Source organism: Balaenoptera musculus, chromosome 12 (assembly GCF_009873245.2).
Source record: "Balaenoptera musculus isolate JJ_BM4_2016_0621 chromosome 12, mBalMus1.pri.v3, whole genome shotgun sequence".
NCBI classification, from domain to species: Eukaryota; Metazoa; Chordata; class Mammalia; order Artiodactyla; family Balaenopteridae; genus Balaenoptera; species Balaenoptera musculus.
In genome coordinates, this window is record NC_045796.1 from 84,539,597 (window position 1) to 84,561,895 (window position 22,299).

At 40.8% G+C, this 22,299-nt stretch overlaps 1 protein-coding gene across 2 annotated transcripts in view; it reads left to right on the forward strand.

Moving 5' to 3' along the window:
* COL9A1 (collagen type IX alpha 1 chain) overlaps positions 1-22,299 on the forward strand; it is an 83,080-nt gene that overhangs the window by 53,283 nt on the left and 7,498 nt on the right. For both annotated transcript variants that reach the window (XM_036870855.1, XM_036870857.1), the window contains 9 exons: positions 6,394-6,447; positions 7,035-7,106; positions 7,615-7,650; positions 8,362-8,406; positions 9,946-9,978; positions 13,161-13,307; positions 13,522-13,576; positions 15,221-15,409; positions 20,768-20,845. In XM_036870855.1, coding sequence (XP_036726750.1) covers positions 6,394-6,447; positions 7,035-7,106; positions 7,615-7,650; positions 8,362-8,406; positions 9,946-9,978; positions 13,161-13,307; positions 13,522-13,576; positions 15,221-15,409; positions 20,768-20,845 — 709 coding nt within the window. The remainder of the gene's footprint in view (positions 1-6,393; positions 6,448-7,034; positions 7,107-7,614; positions 7,651-8,361; positions 8,407-9,945; positions 9,979-13,160; positions 13,308-13,521; positions 13,577-15,220; positions 15,410-20,767; positions 20,846-22,299) is intronic.

A 22,299-nucleotide genomic window follows, 5' to 3' on the forward strand; every position in this document is an offset into this window, starting at 1 on the left:
CCTACGAGGGGAATTGCTGGGTCATGTGATAACTCTATTTTAATCTTTTGAGAACCTGCCAGACTTCTTTTAGTGTGAATTTGTAAATGTGTCTATTTTGCAGCAAATATAGCTATGTATATTTTCTCACTAGATACATTTTAACCCTTAGCGAGAAACTGATTTGGAAACGAAACATGATGCACTCAAATTTAACTTTAAAAAATTCTCCCTGGTCTTGATTTTAAGTTCTTAGTTTCAAAGCCTGCTGGGTAACACAAAGAACTCCAAGTGAGAACACAGAAACGTTCCCAAATATCATTGTTACTTTTTTTTTTTTTTTTAATAAATTTTTTTTTTTTTGAAATTCACGGTCTTTTATTTATTTATGACTGTGTTGTGTCTTCGTCTCTGTGCGAGGACTTTCTCTAGTTGTGGCAAGCGGGGACCACTCTTCATCGCGGTGCGCGGGCCTCTCACCATCGCGGCCTCTCTTGTTGCGGAGCACAGGCTCCAGACGCGCAGGCTCAGTAATTGTGGCTCACGGGCCTAGTTGCCCGGCAGCATGTGGGATCTTCCCAGACCAGGGCTCGAACCCGTGTCCCCTGCATTGGCAGGCAGACTCTCAACCACTGCGCCACCAGGGAAGCCCCTACCACCTCCTCTTTAAAGCCTCCTGTCTGACCCTTCTTTCTAAGCCCACCTCCACCCGCTGGCTCAGGTGGTTCACTGCTGCTTGGTTATTGCAGTCGCTTCCTGATTTGCCTTCCCTGCCCCCATCTTTCCTAATACTGCGGCTCGCAACAAGGTTCTCTTGGTACTTCGGCTGGGATATCTCTCTGTTCTCCAGGACTCTTGCGCATCGCAGGGTGTCCTGCATCTAGAACTCCAGCCGTGTCCCCGCAGTCCTGGTGACAAACGTAAATGCCTGGGGAACGGTAGGGCTCCAAGTCTGCACGTGCCTCCATGTTGGTCTTTGCAAAGTACAGCATCCAGCATCATTTCTCTTCTTCATTTAGAAATCTCCAGTGGATTTCCACGGACAATAAAGGAAAGTCTGAAATCCTAAACTGTCTGTTTATCCCCTAGTTTTACTTCCCATTTCTGCCTTGCTCAGAGCCTGTGTTCCAGCCAAGCTAGACTTCATGCTAATTCCCAAACACTCTCTGCACTTCTCAGCCTGCCTGTTTTCTTTGTGATGCCCTGCAACTGAGATGGCTTTTTCCTCTATTTCTCTGACTGGGCATCCCATGTGCCCTCCTAGATACAATTGAAGTGTTAATTCTGCAACGGAACCATCTGTGATGACGCCCTACCCCCAGATAGAAGTGATCTCTCCTTATTCTGAACCTGTAACTCTTGGTCCCTTTTTGCCCTGTGGTGTGGAAACTGCAGGAAGTCAGGAACATGTCTGATCCACGTTTGTGTTCCCTACATCTCTTTCCTTGGGGCCTGCTGTAAGGTCGTGCTCAATAAATATTCCTTGAAATGCATTGGATGGGAGGTACAGTAAATCTTTCTGTGCTGCTTCTGTTCATAATTGACTTCTTACCTACTATAAATTTTTCAGAAGAGTATCATGAGTGGTTATAAATATTATAGTTCTGGATCAGAGTTTTTACACCAAACGTACTTACTGAAAGATACATTTGTTCTTTCATTTTACATCATTAAATTCATTTTCTTGGTAAATTCACACACTGTCACCTATTCCCCACAAGTTTGATCAGTTTTTCCTGCAAATCTTAAATTGAGAAGCCAAGTAGAAGGAATGAAACCTATTTCTAATGTGTCCTGTGAAAGAATCAAGGTTAACTGAAGTCTGTCTTTGAAATTAAAGTTCTCTTCTCCCCTTTCCTCACCATTGTTCCATCAACTTTCACCAATGCCACGGCAAAAAATATTGGAGTTTTGGCATCTCTAGGGATTACGTATGAGCACGTATCTTTACCACTTGGCTTGTGCTTCCTTCCGGCTTTCTCTGTCACATTCCCCTGGGTTTACACATGCGTCTGGGTGACTCCTGGTTTAGAGCCAGCAGGTGGCTGGGGCCTCTGATTGGGTCCTACCGTGTAGTGGCTCCTGGTCCATCTTCCTCCTCCAGGCTTCTCAGAACTTGCCAGGGCTTTTGTTGAGTGGGTTGTGTTTGCTCTGCTCTCATGATTTCAACTGGGATGAGTGCCACACAGATATACCCCCAGTTTTCTGAAGACTATATACTCGTGGAGTATGGAAGCCTGTCTCCTCTCTCTTGAAGTCTTCTACCCTGACCCCATCACCAACAGCTTCAACACAGAGGTCCCACATGATGTGCTGTTGAGTGACCTAAGCTGCCTTCCTACCCCACCAGACTCTGGAATATTCTCCCTGTCAACACTTCGTGAAGCAGTTGTGATGGTTATAGTGTAAACAGATTGTCCTCTGTTTCTGTGTGAGGGGATATTTAAACCTACACTGGAGAGAAATACAAAATACACAATGTTGTAAAATTGAATAAATCTTAAAAAATATTTCTGTGGCAAGCCTAAAAATTATCCCTGTAGTAGGGCTAATATGATCTGCCAATGTTAATATGAAAATGGGTTTGTAAAAGCAGCAATCTTTAGCAATCATAACTCATCTTCTGGGTTGAACATCCTTTTTGCCAGAAAGAGGCATTTAGTGTAGACTACAGACTGAGTATAGAGATTTATAATTTCCCAGTTCTGAAACTGGCAAGGTACTAAGGATAATGTTCGTTCTTCAGCTACTTAGCATTTTGGGTTATCAGGCAAATACAACAACCATCACAATCTAGAGCACAGTGGAGTAAAATCCATTTTTTTGGTAAAATAATTATGACAACCCAAGTATAATAAAATGCATTTTTCGGTGGTATTTTAGAAGTCTGATAGTTCCATTTTGAAAGGGAGACTTCCATATTGAAGTATTTGTATTTATTAAAATGAGTTTTACAAAATACCTCCTAGAATTTGTTTATAAAAAAGGCGCCTTCTTAGTGATCTGACAGAAACTCGAGAAATGAGGACTAGAGACTGGTTTTTTCCAAGCATAACTCATGCTTTTAAAGAAATTTGGAAGATTTGAAGAGAAAAGAACATTTAATGGAACATTTGATTAAAAACCATCATTTTGACTGATGTCTTTATTCCTTGGATAAACATAATAACTAGCACATCTGCGGTGCCTACTATGAGCTGGACGTTGTTCTAAGTACTTCATGTATCTATTAAATCCTCCCAAAAGCCCATTGTACAGATGAGGAGACCGAGGCACAGAGGGGTTGAGTTGCCTGCCTGGAGTCAGCTGGTGCATGGCAGAGCCAGACTTCAGACCTGGCCTTGGGGCTCAGTGTCCAAGTCCCCATCTCCACCCTCTAATGCCTCCAAAGTCAAGGTTCCGCTGGATGTTTTTATTTGAAGTTAGCTTGGCAAATTCTAACGGCACAAAACACATTTAGCAAATTTTAGTATTTATGGAGCTTTCGCAGTGAGCATTTAACAAGAATCTAAGTAAAGCTGGTGAAGACAAACGAACAGAACATAAGCCCCAGCAATTTCCTGGGTCTTACCCCAGACCTACAGAATCAGGACCTGGGGGAGAGGGGTGGAATGCGGAGGGGAATGGGGAGGTGGGGTGGTGAAGACACCAGTGAAATATATTTCTAAAACCTACTCAGGGGATTCTGATGCACAGCCAGGGTTCGGAATCACCGGTAGAGGGTCTGCATCTTTTCTTTTTTCTTTAAGCCTTGATTGGCTTCTTAGATAGGGATGAATTGGAAGATGTGTCTTAACATGTTGGAGATAAATATGGTGGCACAGAGCACCCAAGAGAAAAATAGAGCATTTTCTTATGGTCTTCACATTTTCAGTGGTAGGATGTTGCCTTTTTTTCTGGTTCCTTCCGATTCTCTTGTTAAAACCCATAACTTTTGTCAAGAGGTTTGTAAATATAAGCCATGGGACAAAAGAGCCATTTCCCCACCAGCCTCTCTGGCCCACATCTGAGAATGTGGTTTCACCATAGCTGTTGAAACAGAAGAGATTTATCATTTTTTTAGCACTCCTGTTGTTACCAGGTTAGGGTGAATTGCTCCCTGCAGGATGTATTTAGTTTAACCTGTGTGTTTTTAGAGATTACTATTTATATCTCAATTGCTCATGTTCATCTTAGTTACAGGTGAAATTAAAGAACTTAGAGGAAGAATATGCATGTTTCTAGAACACATAGAAATCATAAGAATGGCCACGAGAAAATCTTGCCCTAACTTTTTTTTTTTTTGTAGCTGTTTGGTCATTGTGAAAATAAACATTACCTTTTTGCACAGTGGGATGATTTCTATAGAAATACCTAAGTTCAGAATAGCCAAGGATTTACAAGCTAGACATGAAATAAAAATGAGGACCCACACACTGTCTATTTGTGCAGGGACAGAAAAGTGAATGCCCGTAATTTCACCCATCCCTCCCCTGGTCCTACGTGTGTTGCCCTGTCACGGCTATAGGTCAGCAGAGCAGGCTGGCTAGACTGGGTTCTGAGCCGTTCGTAGGTATTACCAAGGGCTGCCGGGGCTTGGAAAAGACTTCTGAACTGAATAATAAGAGCTCATGAAAGACAGAGAAAATAAGATTCCAGCAGAGAAAATCTTTGTCTTTGACTGAAAAGATAATTAATCTCTCCAAAAGTAAATGAAAGGTTATACAGTCCTTTCTTTTCATTTAGCCTTTTGGTTTGTGGAAGAGGAAAAGAGTATATTAATCATCTTTGTTTTGGATAAGATGGCATAATGGTTCATTTATTTAGAAATGAATACTTGAGGTTGTATCGAGAACTTTGCTTTCCCTTTCTGACACCATTAATTATGTTTCCCACCAATGACTGTTAATCGTTCTGTGAATTAAAGTCATTTTATCTCAATGACATTTAGGATCTCAGTCAGGACGCAGTTCAGAAATAATTTGAAAATGCCAGCAGAGCAGATGTACTGAAGAAAATCTATCTTGAACTTTGAAGTGCTGGGTCATATTAATGGGGTGAAACACAATCTTTATGTGTAGAGACGCATAGAAGAATCTATCATAGTGGCTGGTTTTCACCTGACTTATCAATATATCCTTCTAACATCCGTCCTCATGGGGCACTGCTTCTGGCTTCCAAGCCGCTCACAAGGGTTCCGTACCAATGTATTATTCAAACTCATGCATTAGACAGAACATTTATATAAAAGTTTCTGAAAAGCATTTAAGAGTATTTTGTTTAAATCACCTATAAGTCATATGAAACAATTGCCATGAAATTATAGCTAGAGACTTGTAATTTGGCATACATTTCTCAGTCCTTTAGAGCAACTGAAAATGCAGAAGGTTTATAGATCTTGACATTTTGTTCTTTTTATAGTTGAATGAATAACATATGGGTCAGATCAGGATAATCTTATCAGAAGCACTTATAAATATTAAACATTAATATGAAGTTGTCATGTCATTTTAAAGAAAAACAAACTCAAAAGACTACCTTCATTTTGTGTACACCATCCAGGAAATGTGATTATTTATCCAGCAACCTCAGTGTTCAGCTTAGTTGAACTTGCGTTAGAAATGAAACAAGCTTTTGTCAGACTGCATACAAGTGTATGAAGTTCTCAGAGAAAGAAATTGAAGAGTTCATGGTGTTTCCTTTTCTCAAAGGGCTTAGAGTTTCAAATAAAAAATTGATATTGGCTCACAAAATGAAATTAGAGTGTTGCTTTTAGTGTATCTACATTATAAATTGTACTTTCCAAAGTCTATTTAATCTTTTAAGACATGATTAGAAGGAGTAGAACAAAGAATTTTTCAGAAACTTTATAAATTTCTACTGTTTATGTCTTTTTGAAGTTACAGTAGTAATTTGAAGGCGAACATCTCTGTCCTGTGTCTTTTTCACTCTTTCGAGGTTCAAGATCATTTGCCAGATACTGCTTTAAAATGTACTGTAGACGTGAAATTTACTCTGTGTTTTACACATTTATGTGAAATTCAAAATTTTACTATACCTATACCTCAAGAACATGTAGTCTAAATGAGAGGATAAAGCATGTACACAAGTCACCATAATCTAATTTGGATGGTGAAGTAGATGCTGAAAATTCCTAACTGCCATTTCTTGTAGATGTATCAGGTATGATGTCCATCGAACAGTCTGTATTCACAACAAACAGCATTAGGACTGTTAGAACTCAGGATGAACACTGAGGAGGCTGCAGGCATTTAATATAAAGGTCTCTGCCTTCAGTTGAAGATGGGGAGAATACTTTGGTGACCTTTATATTTAGACAAAAACCTAGGTAGCATGTTACTTCATTGAAATAGTGATTAAACATTAGCATTTCGGCAAACTGTCTAGTTGACCATCATGTTTGTGTGTTTCTAGGGCAGTAGAGGTGAACAAGGACCAGTAGGACCCCCAGGACTACCAGGTAAACTGGTAAGTAATATTTCTAGTCCCTGGCCGTTTATTTGCTTCATATGAAACACAGTAAATTTTTTAAAAGAAGCGAGGAGAGAAAAATAATTTACAAAGGGTAATTGAATCACCCTTACTTGATTTCTATTCCTATGTGAATGTGTGAAAATGTAAATGAGGAATTTCAAATTAAATCTAGGAGACCCTTAAAGGGTATTTTAATCAACGTGGTTTGTAGCATTTATTGGAAAACTGGGAGAGATACAAAGTGCTACATCTGGCTCCTGGTTGTTCTTGGACTTGGAGAGCAAGTGCGTGAATGCCACCTTTTACTTCTCCAGCCGTGAGGCGGGGACTCAGCTCAAAGAACCCACTGTTGGGAAGGGGTGCTAGCTCTGGAGCTGGGGACCTCAGAGGTGCGATGGAGTCGGGGGGGACTGGCTCTCTTCTCCTGGGAGTTGGGAGAGTGACAAATTTGAGAAGCAGAGTTAAACCAACACAGCACATTTATTCTAGACAGGAGTCCACACACCCAAGGTTGCGTCTGGCTTATGTGCTTTCAATGTTGCGGTAGCAGTGGTTCTGGGGACTCTGTGTTTGTCTTTCAGGGTTCTCTCGGCAGCCCTGGCCTCCCCGGTTTGCCTGGTCCCCCTGGACTTCCTGGAATGAAAGGTGACAGGGTAAGATACCTAGCTGTCCAGAAAGTTCCTTATTTGGAAGGGTGATTTCTACTATGTTGAGAAACCAAGGTCACTTTTGGCCCAATGGAGAATTTTTCTAGAAATTACCATAGAGAGCTATCAAGAAAGATATCTTAAATTACTGAGAGCTGAGATTAAGAAACAAACAAAAAAATCTATTAATATAGTAATTTATCAGAAGGGAAAAATAAAAGCTGAGTAAAGTAAAAATTTCAGCTGTAATCACACCTCCTATTTAGTTCTAAACTTCCAGTCCTACTAATTACATTTTACATGGATGTGATCAGAGGACACTTCAGGTTGCCAGTGATTTTTTTGGACAATTGTCAGTTTCTCCAGGTCTGACCTGACTCTTGCTAGGTGGTGAGGCGATGGGGATTATTCATACTTGTTCCTATTCACCAGCCCAATAAGGGGAGTTGGTTCGTTTGAAAGTATATAGTTAAAAACCTCAAAACACTGAAAAAGTATATTTTATTCATTACAGGGTGTAGTTGGTGAACCTGGTCCAAAGGGTGAACAGGTAGGTGCCATGTGTGACATGCAGCGCTTAATGTGCATTAATGTGCTTTACCAGCAGGGGGCACTGGCTGATCTGCGGTGTGGGTAAAACGTGGAGGCTCAATGTACTTCATAGTGAGTGAAACGCAGGGTTTAATTTGGTCTGTAGCCTTATCTACCATTTTAATAAGCCGGAGCGAATGATGGCTCTGCCTTCAAGAATACACATGGTCCTTCCTTTGAAGAGAATGGCCCTGTCTCTCTTATGCAACAGATGGGTTTACTCCAGTGTGATGAGGCCTTCCATAGCCGCATCATAATGTTTTGTTTTTTCTTTACCAAGCCCTTAGCAAATAAACAATGCATGTGAATTAGAGTTAGTCCTTGCCCTGGTGTTTTTTTTGTTGTTTTTTTTTTTCAACTGTAAGAGCCCTTTTTAAGTATTACCTAATTATAAAATTGCTGGATATAGTCATTAATCCTTAACTTTAGCAGAAAGTCAACTTCACCTTCTGGCTTTTCTCTGGGCTGTTTTCTGGGTTGGACAAGCCCCTGACAGCTAGATAGGAAAACCATTGAGATCATTTCGTATTTCTGCATGATCTTGGGGGGGGCACCACAGGGACTTTTGAATGCTTCTCAATGTTGACTGGTTGGAATGCTTCTCAATGTTGACGGGTTAAAATTGAACCAAGGAACTAAGAATTTTAAAAATGTGACTTTTAATTTTTAGGGTGCCTCTGGTGAAGAGGGAGAACTGGGAGAAAGGGGTGAACTCGTAAGACACTTTTTTTTTTCTGGTTATTGATGGAGACTCACTGATTTTGAACTGTATTAGAAACATACATACTTTTTCTTTTCTCTGACCTTGCTATCCTTGCTGACTTCTTTAAAGGTAATACGTTTCTTACATAAGCTAAAAAACAACCCCCGAGAATAGCACCCAAGATCAAGTAAAGTGGAGGGGAAACACGCCAACATTGATAGACGTGGCCTTAAGTGTTGGGAGGACAAAGCGTTCCCTTTGGAGGGCATGTTTTCTTGTGGTTTTCCATCTAGACATTCAAGGTGATTCTTATATGGCTGTAGACAAGTCTATGAAAAGTGCCCATCACGGAAACAAAAATTAAAGCTTTATTATAGTTTGTATTATAGGTTATTGTAGTTAGAGAGTTGAGGGTCCCAGGTTTGACCGTGGGTATTCTCCACGGCCTTTTGGAGTCTAAGACCCTCCAAAGAAGTGATTCCAACTCCAGGGGAGGCTTCTGCTAAATCTCCAGGAAGGCGGGGAGGAGGAGAGCAAGTCATCACCTCCACAGCACTGCTAGGTCTGCTGGCTTATCCTTATGGTTATGAGACAATCTAACAGGACCTCGTGTGGAAACTTATGCTTGGTCCTTTGGGGGTGTGTGTGTGACAGAATTCTCAGAAAATAGTTTCAGAGAGCTTTTAGTACAGGAGAAAATGCTGATAGTGTTTTATTCAGAGTTTTAGGATTTCAGTTAACATCCGAATGAGGCAAAGCTTCCTAACTATTAAGTAAATTAGGAAAAGGGTGATTTCAATTTTATTTTCTGTTGAAACTGTTCATTTTATAAGCTAAGAGGATGTTTTATTTTTTAATTTATTTATTTTTAAATTTTTGTTTCTTTATTTTTGGCCGCACTGCGCAGCTTGTGGGATCTTAGCTCCCCTACAAGGGATTGAACCCGTGCCCCCTGCATTGGAAGCGTGGAGTCTTAACCACTGGACCTCCAGGGAGGTCCTTAAGGGGACGTTTTAAGTCATCCTGTTTTGTAGTGGACATGCACTGACGTGCTAAGATGAGCTGGATTCATACCTAGAACTAGTGGTGGGAGATAGTCAAGGTTTTTTTTTTAAGCATAAGAGCATGCATATTTGGTTTGATAGACTTTTGGGGATGAGTTTAAAATATTGTTAGAGTTTCAGAAATGAAGTCATCTGGTTTAAATGTCTATTATGTTTTATAACAGCATGCTAGCTTAATGTCTTTTGACTTGCACATTTCAGTTCTCCACACCTAGCATTTTAAATCTGAATGCAGCCTTGGAGAGCTGTGATTCAACCCTATTATTTAACAGACAAGTTAGCCAAAGGCTGGGAGGTTACCAAGTTTACACTGGGTCCTGAAGTTAAGTAGCAGAGCTGGGACCAGAATCCAAATTGTGAATCTAATTTTTTTCTGTAGTGTCATGGTTCTTCTGTTCATGGTTTTCTATTGAGTTTGGCAGCATGATAACATTTTTAGAGTTTTTAGTAAACATTGTTCTAATATAATTTTGTTTTATTGATTTAGGGAGATACAGGATTACCTGGCCCAAAGGGATCTGTAAGTATAATGAACAGTAACGGTATAAAAAATAAAAATATGAATAAAGCTATAGAAAATGCAATGCTCTGCTTTATGAAATCATTCTAGAAAATTCAATTCTAAAAGGACTTACCTTCAAGGAAATTAACATCTAAACTTATTCTTTAAGTAGTGGATTAGTCCAAAGAAAAAACCTCACAACACTGTAAATGGATCTGCCTTTTGACCTAATCACTCTAAAGGAAGTTTTTTTTTTTTTCATATTATAAGTGGTTCACTGAATATACATCGTAATTTCTTACACAAATGGGTTATTTTATAAGAACTGACCTGTGCTTTGCAGTGACAAGAACATGAGTGAATTTCATTGTCAGTCATAGCATTGCAAATATTTCAGTAATTTTCTTAATCTTCTGTGTGTTCTCGTTGGGGAAGTAAGATATAGGCACGATACCTAAGAAAATACAGATAATTATTAGAGCGAGAAAATAACCATCTCATTCAATTTATCATTTTACAGAAACTAAACTGATGTCCTTAGAGATTAGATGTATTCAGAATTCTAGAATCAATTAATAGCAAATCTAGAATGGCTTGCTAATCTGAAAGGAACGCACATCTAATAAAATAAGAAATTTAAGATAATACAAGGAGAAAGGAGGAAGCTCAGACTTCAATCTCAAGTGCATCTATCACCAGCTTCCATTAATCTCCAAGTCTTCTTGTTTCTGGAATCCCCGCCCCCGACTTCTCTCTGTCCTGGTCCAACGTGTTATCCTCGTGACAGCCAATGCCATCTAGATGAAAAGATAAAGCCCACTAGCTATTCCTCCTCTGCTTAAAACCCTTTAAGAATAACATTTTAGAGAATAATTCAGACTCTTAGCAAATGCATACAAAGCCTTCGATGAAGTGGTCCGACCTCTCTGGAATGTCATCTGTCTGTGGTTCTTTTTTACTTGGCATATGCTGTTTAATGCCTTGCGGTCTTCTCCTAGTCCAGGACACTCTTTCTCTTTCCTTAGAATAGTACCTCCTACCTAAGCATTTAGCACCATCCTCAGCTCAGCTTTCTCCGGGAGGACCCACCCAGCCTTGGTTACACTGCCCTGCCCTGGGCTCTTCACGCAGCACTGAGATGGAAACTATTATATTATATTATCTTACCTGTTTACATACTGCCTCTAAACACCACGTGACAGTCTCAAGCTTCAAATAACAGCTTTATGCCTAAGAATCTTTGACAGAAATCGTTTAGGATCGAGAACAATGTAAAGAGTAAACCTTGATAGAATTTGGTAATGGAAATCCTCCTTCACTGTCTAGAAATAATCAGTAATGTTCCAAGGTGAGAATTCAAGTTATAAAAGAAAAAAGTGGATGAACAATGCAGGCGTGAAAATGAGTTAATTTCATTTAAATTTGGATATAATACTAGGAATGAGCTCTTGATTCATTACCTCCCCTCCTACCCCTGTCTTTCCTGACATTACCCAAGTAATACAGATGAAATTGAAGTGCACCGTCCCAGAATCAGGGGAAAAGAGTTACTAACAGAAAAGCTTTTCCTTTTCTCAGTGATTTCAGCAAGACAAAGCTGGTAAGTGGGTGAGGTCTGCACTCTGGTTTCTACATCAGCGTATCCCTCCTCAAGTGAGGAATTCTTTCCCAAAGACCCAGGGCCCTGTGACATCCTGGTCATGTTGGCCCTTGATCTCTTCATCAAAAGTGCCCTGCTCCTTGTTCTAGCAAAATTTCAGATGTTGCCAGCAAGGTAATACCCAAAGACCCAGGGCCCTGTGACGTCCTGGTCGTGTTGACCCTTGATCTCTTCATCAAAAATGCCCTGCTCCTTGTTCTAGCAAAATTTCAGACGTTGCCAGCAAGGTAATACACTCTGATTTGGCCTCCTTTGTTTTCCGCCAGCTCTTTTAGCACATTCTGAATTCATTTTGGCCTCTCCTCCGGGTTTTTTAGAAGTTGCTATGGTCTTGCAGACCAGTCACCCGACAATTCCCCAGCCTTCGTTCCATAACACATCCTTAGCTTTCCCCCTTGACCCTGATTCTGGAAATCTTTTAAGCCATAATTTCTTCATAGAGGCAATTTTGACAGGTTGACTAAGATGAATATCAATTTTTTTTTGTATAAGGAGAGATTGGAAGAAGCACACTCCGTGAGCTTTCTTTAGATGTGTCTAGTGAAAGCCTTGCATCATCACCTTTATTCCTTCAGTTTAAAACATGTGAGCTTTTGAACAAGTTGGCTTTTCCTAGATAAATGTTGCATATGGAAAAGAAGCAGGATTGAGCTGCTTTATGAACATTCAGGTCTTGAGCAGTGGTGTTCCCTCCATGTCTCCTGTGCTTTTATCTTCTCGTTTTTATTTTGAAAACAACAGTCCGCTGAAACTACTTTGCCACAAATTCCACCAGAGGTAGTTTAAGAAAAACTGAATTAATTTAGTTTCTCTGTAAAGCAGTTTTTGTAGATGAGGACTTTAAAGATGCTTTTAGTGGTCTGCTTTCAGAAGAAACATTTAATTGGTATATGCTTTTGTGCTAAGGAAATAATTGGTTTATTTTTAACATCTTTAATGTTTAGATTTTTAACTTCCTCAATACTTAGATAAATTGTGGACTCACTCTTTTTGTTCTGGCATTTTAAATGCACTGATTAAGTTTTATGTTAGTATTTTATAATTCCTGGATACATCTGGCTTCTTCAAACTCTCCAAAGAATGTTATAAAGGCTAAATAACTTATGTTCTTGGAAATATCTTTATTTTATGCTTTCTATATTGGTGATAGAGAATGTGACATGTCTTGTGACCTCAGTGGCCTTTTTGTGGCCAGAAAAAGTTAACACGTTTTATTAAAAGTTAACGTGCTCTTAGAAGTGACTTCAAGTGTGAAGAATGTGGTTTTAAAATATATTATTCCCATTAACATTTTGAAATAATAACTATACCCCAAAGAAAGATCTTTAAAACGTTTACTTGAGCTGGAATTCTAAGAGATTGGAGAGCTGCTGTGTGGCATTACGTGTGTTTACCTTGAGGCTTTGTAAGCTCTCAGCAAACACGTCTTGGGAGACAGAGCGTAAGTAAACCCGCAGTTTCATGGCAGCGCTTGTATTAACGTGAAGCAGACGCATTCCTTGCGTCTAGCCTGGACTTACAGCGTGCCCTTGTGTTCCAGGCAGGTAACCCCGGGGAGCCTGGCTTGAGGGGACCCGAAGGAAGCCGGGGGCTTCCTGGGGAGGAAGGACCGCGAGGACCACCTGGCCCGCGAGGCGTGCAGGGAGAACAGGGCGCCACCGGCCTGCCCGGGATCCAGGGCCCTCCCGTGAGTGCTGGGCAGCCCCTGGGGTTTCCCTTTGGAGATGCCATCCCACGGCAGGGGGCGCGGGGGTAGCACCAGACCTCAGCGGCTCAGCAGCATGGGGCCAGCTCTTCTGGTTCCAGCCACCTGGTCCCTTGCCCAGCCTGTTGGTTTACCATTGAACAATGTCCCCTTTGTGGTTCCATGTACAAACTGGCTTTTGTCTCTTCTGTCCCAGGGCAGGGCACCAACGGACCAGCACATTAAGCAGGTCTGCATGAGAGTCATACGAGGTAAATAAATCATCGCCGCTTGGCTTTTTGCGTGCTGTAAAGGCGGGGGATTTTGAATAACAGCAATTTCACGTCTGTTCTAGTTAATCGGTATATGCGTTTGTGCTAAGGAAATAATTGGTTTCTTTTTAACATCTTTAATGTTTAGATTTTTAACTTCCTCAATACTTAAACTATGGACTCACTCTTTTTGTTCTGGCGTTTTAAATGCATTGATTTAGTTTTATGTTAGTATTTTATAATTCCTGGATACATCTGGCTTCTTTAAACTCTCCAAGGAATGTTATAAAGGCTAAATAACTTAGGTTCTTGGAAATATCTTTATTTTATGCTTTCTATATTCAAGGAAAAATATTACCTTTCTGGGCTCGCCTGGACTTTTTTTGCCAGTGGGGTTAATTTACAAGAAAGCATGCACACACACACACACACACATACACAGATACAGACACTTTTTTTCCCCCTTTGGAACACAAATTCTGAGGCTCTTTCCCCTCTTAATATCCTACCACTTGGTGTGTACCTGGCACTGACCTAGGCTCTCTCTATAGATTATATAAGAAGTAACTGGCAGACTTCTGCCCAGAAGAAGCCTGTGGAGATTGCTATTTATTATTTGATTCTGGTTGGAACCAATTCTATCATGAAGAAACACTCATCTTTTGTGTGTTCAGGAGGTAGTATAATTTGTCTAGTAGAATCATAAAGTTTTTCAGAATGAAATGGTTCCCTCTATATTTGAAAACCAATATCGCAGACATCTTATCTTGAAAGAATATTTCCATTTTAAACATTAAGTGCTGAGAAAATTATGACTTTATGTGAACTCTTACTTAAATAAGGCCAACTTAGGATACTTGCATTTGAACAATTTAAAAATCTTGTTGAGAAATGTGTTTCCAATTCATTTTCTCCTTCACACCCTAAATTAAAAAAAAAATTACACTAAAGTATTTCCCCTGTTTTAATGGGAAAATGTTCTTGTTCTCCATGGTTTTAGTGGATGTTTCTTAATCTATTTAATGCTTCCTGAAAGACCCTACACAGTTATGAATTTTTAAGACAGGCAGTGACCATTCCTAAGAAGCAGGCTTTCTTTAATGTCTGGTGTCTCTTCCAAGCACGAAAAAACTTTTGAGAAGGAGAATTAATAGAAAGTAATGAATCCTGAGTAATTCATATTACTTAATATCCTCAAGCTAAAAACGTGAGCCTAGGTCTCAAATGGTATCTCAGTACTAATTCTGGACAATGTCCTTGCATTTGAGAAGCTTCTGGATGTCCACTTCTTCCTGTGTTGAGAAGCTCACTTTCTTTTTGTCCTGGCTTTTCAGGTAACCAGCCAGGTTCAGATGACACACTTACCTCTTTGGACACCACTCAGCCCTGAAGTTTAAGGTCTTTTATCCCCTTGTCTCACAGCAGCAGGACCAGATCCATCCAGGGAGGGCTGAACAAAGCAGCACCAGTGAAACTTCCTGGCAGAAAGCCCGTGGAAATGACCCAGCTTTATTCAGGCCTCACCAGCAGTTTTGAAGCTCTGGTGACACATTTAGAAAAAAGGCACTTGAAATAGTTCTTTTTTCATTTGAATCACTTTCATGTTTCTGACTTCCCTGGACTGTTTTGTTTATTATCTTTTAGAGCATTTTGCTGAGATGGCTGCAAGTCTCAAGCGTCCAGACGCCGGAGCCTCGGGCCTCCCCGGGCGGCCTGGCCCCCCTGGTCCCCCAGGCCCCCCTGGAGAGAACGGTTTCCCAGGCCAGATGGGACTTCGAGGCCTCCCGGGCATGAAGGGCCCCCCCGGGGCTCTTGGTTTGAGGGGAGTGAAAGGTAAGGCATTTTGTCCACGTGGAACCAGGAACACACACTGGCTTTTTTCAGGTGAATTCACTTGTCCGAAAGGGCCAGGTATCTATGAGACAAGGAGATGGATTGTTCTCTTTTACTGTGGTGATGGTAAAGATTAGAGAACTATCGTTTGATATTTTCTTGACCTTGGTGTGTGACGACAGTAGACCCAATACCAGAATTAAGGTCTCTTGACTTTTGGTACTGATCTTTTACAGTTACACTGCTTTAATCGTAGTTCAAGATAAACTTTACAGGATCTGGTAAAGGATCTTTAAAGTTTTGTTTGTTTGTTTGTTTGTTTTGAGACCTTAATATCATTGTAGAGCTCTTCTAAGACGGCAACTGACCCTCGAATGTTTGTATATGTTACTTCAAGTAACAAAATTTGTTAGCAGGACATCAGAAAAATCACAGCGTGAGTCAAAGCCGCCTCCCTCTTCTTTTAAAGAGTGACACTGGATATCAGTTTTGTTGGTTTTTTTAAAAATTTTCGGCTCTGAGGTACAACTTTATTCCTTATTTAACATGTGAGAGGGTGTGAGGGAGTTTGTTTCTTCTCCTTTTATTTAAAGCAAGTTAAGCCCTGGAAACCGGCATTTTGTAGGAAAGCGGGATTGTGAGTGTGTTAGGTATTCTGCAGAATTTGCAGAAGAACTGGCTGCCTCTGATGATGTTTGCTAGATGAGGTGAGTATGTCAGCACAGGGGCCGGTGGGCCTGGGATAATCGACAGAAGGGACTAAAAGTGCAGAGTTTCTGCATCATGATGAGCGACTGACAGCTCTCTGCGGGAACTTCAGAAAAACGTGGCATCAGAAACAAGAGAGGGACTTTGGTTTCTTAGGCAGTGGTGCTCCAGTTAGGGATAAATATTATGGTGCTAATGGTCAGAGGTCAAGCAAGATGCCTTTCTGGATCTGTAGATGAATGGCTGATGTGTTTGGCTCGCGACGCCCTCAGCTGGAACAGTGCTGTTAATTACTTTTTTTGTTTGTTTTGGCATGTGCAGAGATGCGTGTTAAAAAAAAAACAAAATGAGCCCTAATTGGGGCCTCTTGTAAACCTGGCACGATTTCCATGTTTTTGGAGGCTGGACAAAATCATACGGAGAGAGCTCCAAGTTCACCTTAAAGAGAACTGGACCTCTTCTCTGAAAGAACCCCTCAGCCATTCATTCATCTTGGTCCTGCTTTGAGCTTGCGCTCAGGAATCCATAGCGGAGGTGCTCTCCCCGTGGTCGGGCTCCGCTCGCTCCATAAACCAGTCTAGGGAGCTCCATGCTGTGGGCGGACTGCTGGCTGGGCTGGCCCTGTGGTGCCCCAGCCCACGGATGCCTCCTCTGCCTTGGTGAGTTCACTGAAGTGAACTGATGTACAGCGGTTCCGAAAGAGTGGTCCCTGCAGCACTGCATCACCCGAGACCCCCTGAGTCAGCAACTCCGGAGAGGGGCCCGCAGGGGAAATGCCCAAGTGCAGGGTGGTCCATACCCGACAGGCAAGCTCCCGCCTTCCCAGGGAAGGACCACCTTGTAGGGCCAAGAGGATCACAGCCCTGTTTTCTCTGGCCAAAAGGAAGTCTCCATATTTGGGGCCGATCTTAACTTTGAGTGAGTAGGAGCCCACTCCTGAAGCCCCATCTTATTTCTTAAGACAGGAAAATGTCTGTGCACTTGCTCTACCAGGAGAGCCTGCCAAGGGCTGCCTTCTCCAGCCTGGGCTCCGCGCGGGACTGACCCGAGGAGCTTTAAACGCTGCTCGTGTCTGGGTCCCGTTCCCAGAAATTTTGATTGACTTGGTCTAGGCCCCAGGCTTTGAAACTATTCCCCAGGTTATCTGAAAAAGCAATCAGGGCTGAGAAGCTCTGGAAACAAAGGTGACATGATCTGGACACTTTCTGGGAAGCTGGGAATCGCAGCGTGGAATTGTGTCTGGGTTGGGCTGGGTTGGCTCCAGCAGTGAACCTCATTTTGAAGGGAAGAAAAATATATTTCTATATTTGGAACCTGGGAAATGTCTCTGGCACGAAGTTCATTCATCAAGCAGAGTTCGATGTTACAAGGGACTTCCTCCTATTTTTTTCTGCAGTGTTTATGACATAGCCTGTAATCTAGAAGTGAGATAGTTCTTTTCTTTTTGCTAAAGAACTTTCTCGCCCTGCCCTCCTCCATACCTTTCTTGGCATTGGGTCCCTTTAAAGCAGCATCTCCTCTGAGTTCTACTTCTTAAGATTTGGGGTGTGAGCAGAAAGGAATAATCAGATTTTCTGTTTCAGTCGATGCTGTCATACATTTGGAGCTGTATGGTTTTAGGTAATTGGACTTGACCTTTCTTGTCCACCACATACATTAGCAGTCCTACTTAGTAGAAAACACATAGTGTTCTACTACCCAAAGGTAGTAAAACAAATTTTCCTTGAGAATAAACACTCCACCATTTGAAACTTAACTGTTCCACCAATCAGAGAAGAGACGTGTTTCATTGTCACCTGTTGCTTTTTTGTTTTCATGCTTAACAAAGGAGGGATGGTGGAAGTCTTGGTTTGCCATAGAGTTGCTTTGAGGGTCTTTTTCCAGAGAAATTGCTCTGTAGATAAGTTTTATTAAAACAAATAAATTTTACCAAACCTTTTAACAGTTCAGGCTATCACTGTTTTCTTCCTAAAAAGTTACTTTGAAAAACACAGTGGAACATTTTTAACAGGAGCTAGTAGAAAAAAGCCTCAGACCGTACTGAAAGCTTCCATCACGTTTGTGTATTTTTTTGGTTTTCACCGACATGTTTTGCACACTCTTACACAAACGCATTAGAGCTGTGTGTTCATTTCATGTGATGCTTGAGCAGAAACACGAGAGGCATCTGACTGGCCCTGGGTCCACTTTACTTAGGATTAAGGCAGTCTTTCATGTCATCAATACTCTTTTTAAATGTTCATGGTTTGTTAATTTTAAGTCCCTTTGAGGAGGGCTGTGTGTATTTTTAGATCTTTTAATGGGGGTCAAGCAAACGTGTCCCCGTGTTAACGAAGGCTTGGGAAGGTACACCGGGCATATCTGAGACTCACCTTTTCCAGTATTAATCTGCTCACCTGGAGGTGACACATCAATTATAGCTTCCAGATAGATGAAATCGATAGCAATTTTGGAGCAATGAGAATTTCTCTAGTTTCCCCAACTCTGTTCGTAAAGAGCTATTTTTTGATTCAAACTGTCTATTCCCTTCATACCTTATGCAAAGCTTATTTTACAAGCTTTTTATATGTCTTTTCTGACAATAGGCTAACAAAGGTGGACTTTAGTTCCCTGAGCCAGGTTTCCTATGTCTTGAAGGAAGACGTGACCAGTGTTTGAAGAAGTAGATTAACCCTGGGGGTTAGCAGAGCCGACACACGACGGCTGCAGCAGGTTGCAGTGTGGCTCTGTCCCGGGGCTCGTCGAAAATGTGTTTTCCCATGACTGACCACCAAAAACCAGTTTCAAAGCTAAGACAGGGGTCTTTTTTTTTAATTTGGAGAAAATGTTATTCTATATTATCATACAGTGCTGTTTATTATTGTCACCATGCTGTCTGTATTCCCTTTATTCTGCAGTGTCCAAATATGTTGGCAATCCCATCCAATGAATTTTTACTTTCAGATCTTGTGTTTTTCAGTTCTAGAATTACCATTTTTTTCCTTAAGAGTTTTCATATCTCTCCGGAAATCTCACATCACTTCGCCCATTATTTCCATCTTTTCCTATAAGTTTGGTAACATATATTGATATATAAAATAGTCCTTTTAAAGAGCCCGTGGTCTTACTCCTCGCAAACAACATTTTGAAGTTGGTGCGGCTTCACGCTAGAGCGTGCTTAACTGTCACGATCGCTGTGAAAGTTGCATTTTAATTTATAATCTTCATCTCGTGTCTTCAGAAAATGTGGCACATTCTCACTGCCAGCCTCAGAAATTACGAGATGACATATTTAAATTGCTAAGTTAACAAGAGAGCTTAAGCTGTTAGTTTTAAAAATGCTAATTGTCATATCTTCCTAATACAGTAAGGCCATATTGATAGTAAGAAACAACTAGTTTATGTATGAGTTCAAGCTGAGCTCTACATCCTTTCACAGTATTTATAAAATTTAAATTGTTTTCAAAATGTAGTTGATTCACCATAAAAATGTTCACACAAGGACATTCACAGCTAAAGTTAAAGTATGGTAACTTTTAAACATTCATGTCACAATTAGAGACTTTTGACTATTTGACAAATGCGCAGATAGTTATACAGATGTTCTTCCTATTTTTGTTGTGCACGTGACTTTGTTTTTTAAATGGTAACAAACCTGTCGATATTCAATGAGGTTGGGCGAATATGTGGAAAAAGTGATTATGTATAGAATTTGTTGCAAAATGCTATTGCATCTTGTAACAATGTAGTAAAATAATAATATACTACTATACTAATGGGATGGTAGAACTTGTCTTGTACTAGGAGCAGCATATGTCATTTAGGACCAGTTAACTAAGGTATTAGGTCATCTTGTTAATGAGGCCAAGTTTCTAAGTTTGGTCTCTGCAGGGCCAGGATAATTCATGTAACTTTGTTCTGTGGCTGCCGAATCCCTGAATTCAATCAACTGTCTTGCAAACACACATGGTTAGTTGCTATTACAAATGGGATCTGTTTTCATGTTGGATCTGCATATTTCTGATTAAACTTATTTTCCTAGTTATTTGATAATTTAGTTGCTATTACAAGTGGGATCTTTGTTCACTACATCTTATCACTGATTGTTGTTTGTATATATGAAAATGATTGATTTCCATGAATTTTGTACCTTGCTACTTTACTGAATTCTCTTATTGCTTTTAGTAGAGTTTGAGTTGATTTTCTAGGGTTTAAGATAAGCAGTCATATCATCTGAAATTAGGGATGGCTCAAACCAAATAATAAATAATAATGATAAGTGGGCATCTTTGTAATGTTCTGGCTATAGCGAAGCTGCTTTTCGTGTTTACCGTTAAGCATTATGCCAGCTTCAGGGCTGAGATAGATATACTTTATCATGTTAAGGAAATAGCCTGAGTCTTTTTTTATTGACTGTTGTATCAGGGATGCATGTTTAATTGTCAAATATCTTTTCCAGCATCTACAGATATGATCATTTGATTTTTTTCCCCCTTAGATCTCTTAATATAATTAACTTGATTTTTGCCTTGCTACATACTTACTACGACCTACATTGTGGCAACTTCCTACTTTTTGGTTTCTGCATGTAGGCTTTGCTTTAAGTTTAAAAATATGGAACTTTACTTTTATAGACATATAGATCAATAACATTTCTCTAATAAAACGCAGGTGACATGGGGGAAAGAGGTGATCGTGGCCCCCCAGGAAGAGGTCCCAAAGGTTTGCCCGGGGCTTCAGGTCTCCCAGGTAAGAATGGGCAGGATGGGGTGGGACCTTGGTAGCGAGTGGTTGGTCTGAATTGGATCACATTTTACAGAATTGCTCTTCGTTTACCTGTGCTTATCATGTGATGTGCAATAATGGCTGGCGGCCATCTTTCAGGACCAACTTTAATGAAGAGTTAAATAGTCTGTAAATCAAGTCTGTATTCTTTGAGAGAAAATACATGTCAGGGCTTGAAATATTACTTTCTTGAATAAATACTTTAAAAAATAGTGTCAAGGTCCAACCACAATGCACTCGTTATAAAATTCTGAATGAATGGGATCCTGTCCACTTCTAGCCCAGTTGAGAGTTCCCTCTTTTCTTTTAAACCAAAAAGTCAGAGCAGCAGGAAAACGAGTCCAGGTCTTCAGCGATTCGTGACGCATGGGGAGTAACTGACATTTTATTCTAAAAGCTTCTCCTTCAGGCATCCAGACCCTCCAGAGGCCCACATCCCCAAATAAATAAACCTGAACATTCCTACTCACGAAAGTCATGCCCAAGGACGCATCCCAGCTGGGTCGACCGAGGTGACAAAGTGGCCTCTGTGTGAGAGCCCGGGTCCTCTCACTGGCCGTCTGTTCTCTTTACACACTGGCTGCTCTGTGGCTGGAGTCCAGGCTGCCGCGCGTTGGGAATGACTGCCAGGTCGAACCACAGAAGCAGCCTCGCGGGCTGAAAGCCAGTTCAGTTGAAGAGCATGAATGGCCTGCAGTCTCCCAGCAAACGCTCTGATCACTGCTGGGCCAGGGCTCAGGAAGGGCCCCAAAGCTTCCGGGAGACCAGTCCGGAGAGGGGGGCTTGTGCAGGGGGGTGGCCCACACTCCCACAGTGGATTTGGAAAACTTGGTTGAGGGAAATCTAGCAAAAGAAATGATCGTTTTCTAATTCTGCCGGAGGCTTACATAGCCAGTTGTGGCTATAATTGCAGCCTGAAGCATCATTGCTTTCTAATTATCCATTGCATTGCTCCTGGGTTTGGCTTTCTCATTTAAAAGAATTTTTAAAAAATACGAATACATTTGGAGATAGCTCTAACACTGCCTTTCTAAAACGGTGATTCACGGGCTGTCGAGATGTTTTCACAAACTGATGAATTTTTGTGATTGGAAAAGGAAGCCTTTATGATTGGAAAAGGAGAGAAAATCTGGTTGGAGTTCAATGGGACCAAGATGAGAAGATTTTAGTAAACAATAAAGTCTGGATTCATTGATGGATGTTTAGAAGAGAGAAAAGGAAAATAGAATTTACCGAGTGCTCTTCTCCTTTATCAATGGTAGGAATAGGAGGTTTGAAAGCTGATAAAATATCGTCATTACCATTTACTTAGTTATCTATGTATTTATAGGAGAGACTAACAATTTCTCCTTTGAGCATTTTGTTGACAAATAACAGTTCTTGGATCAGCAACTTGCACTATTAGCACGATTTTCCTT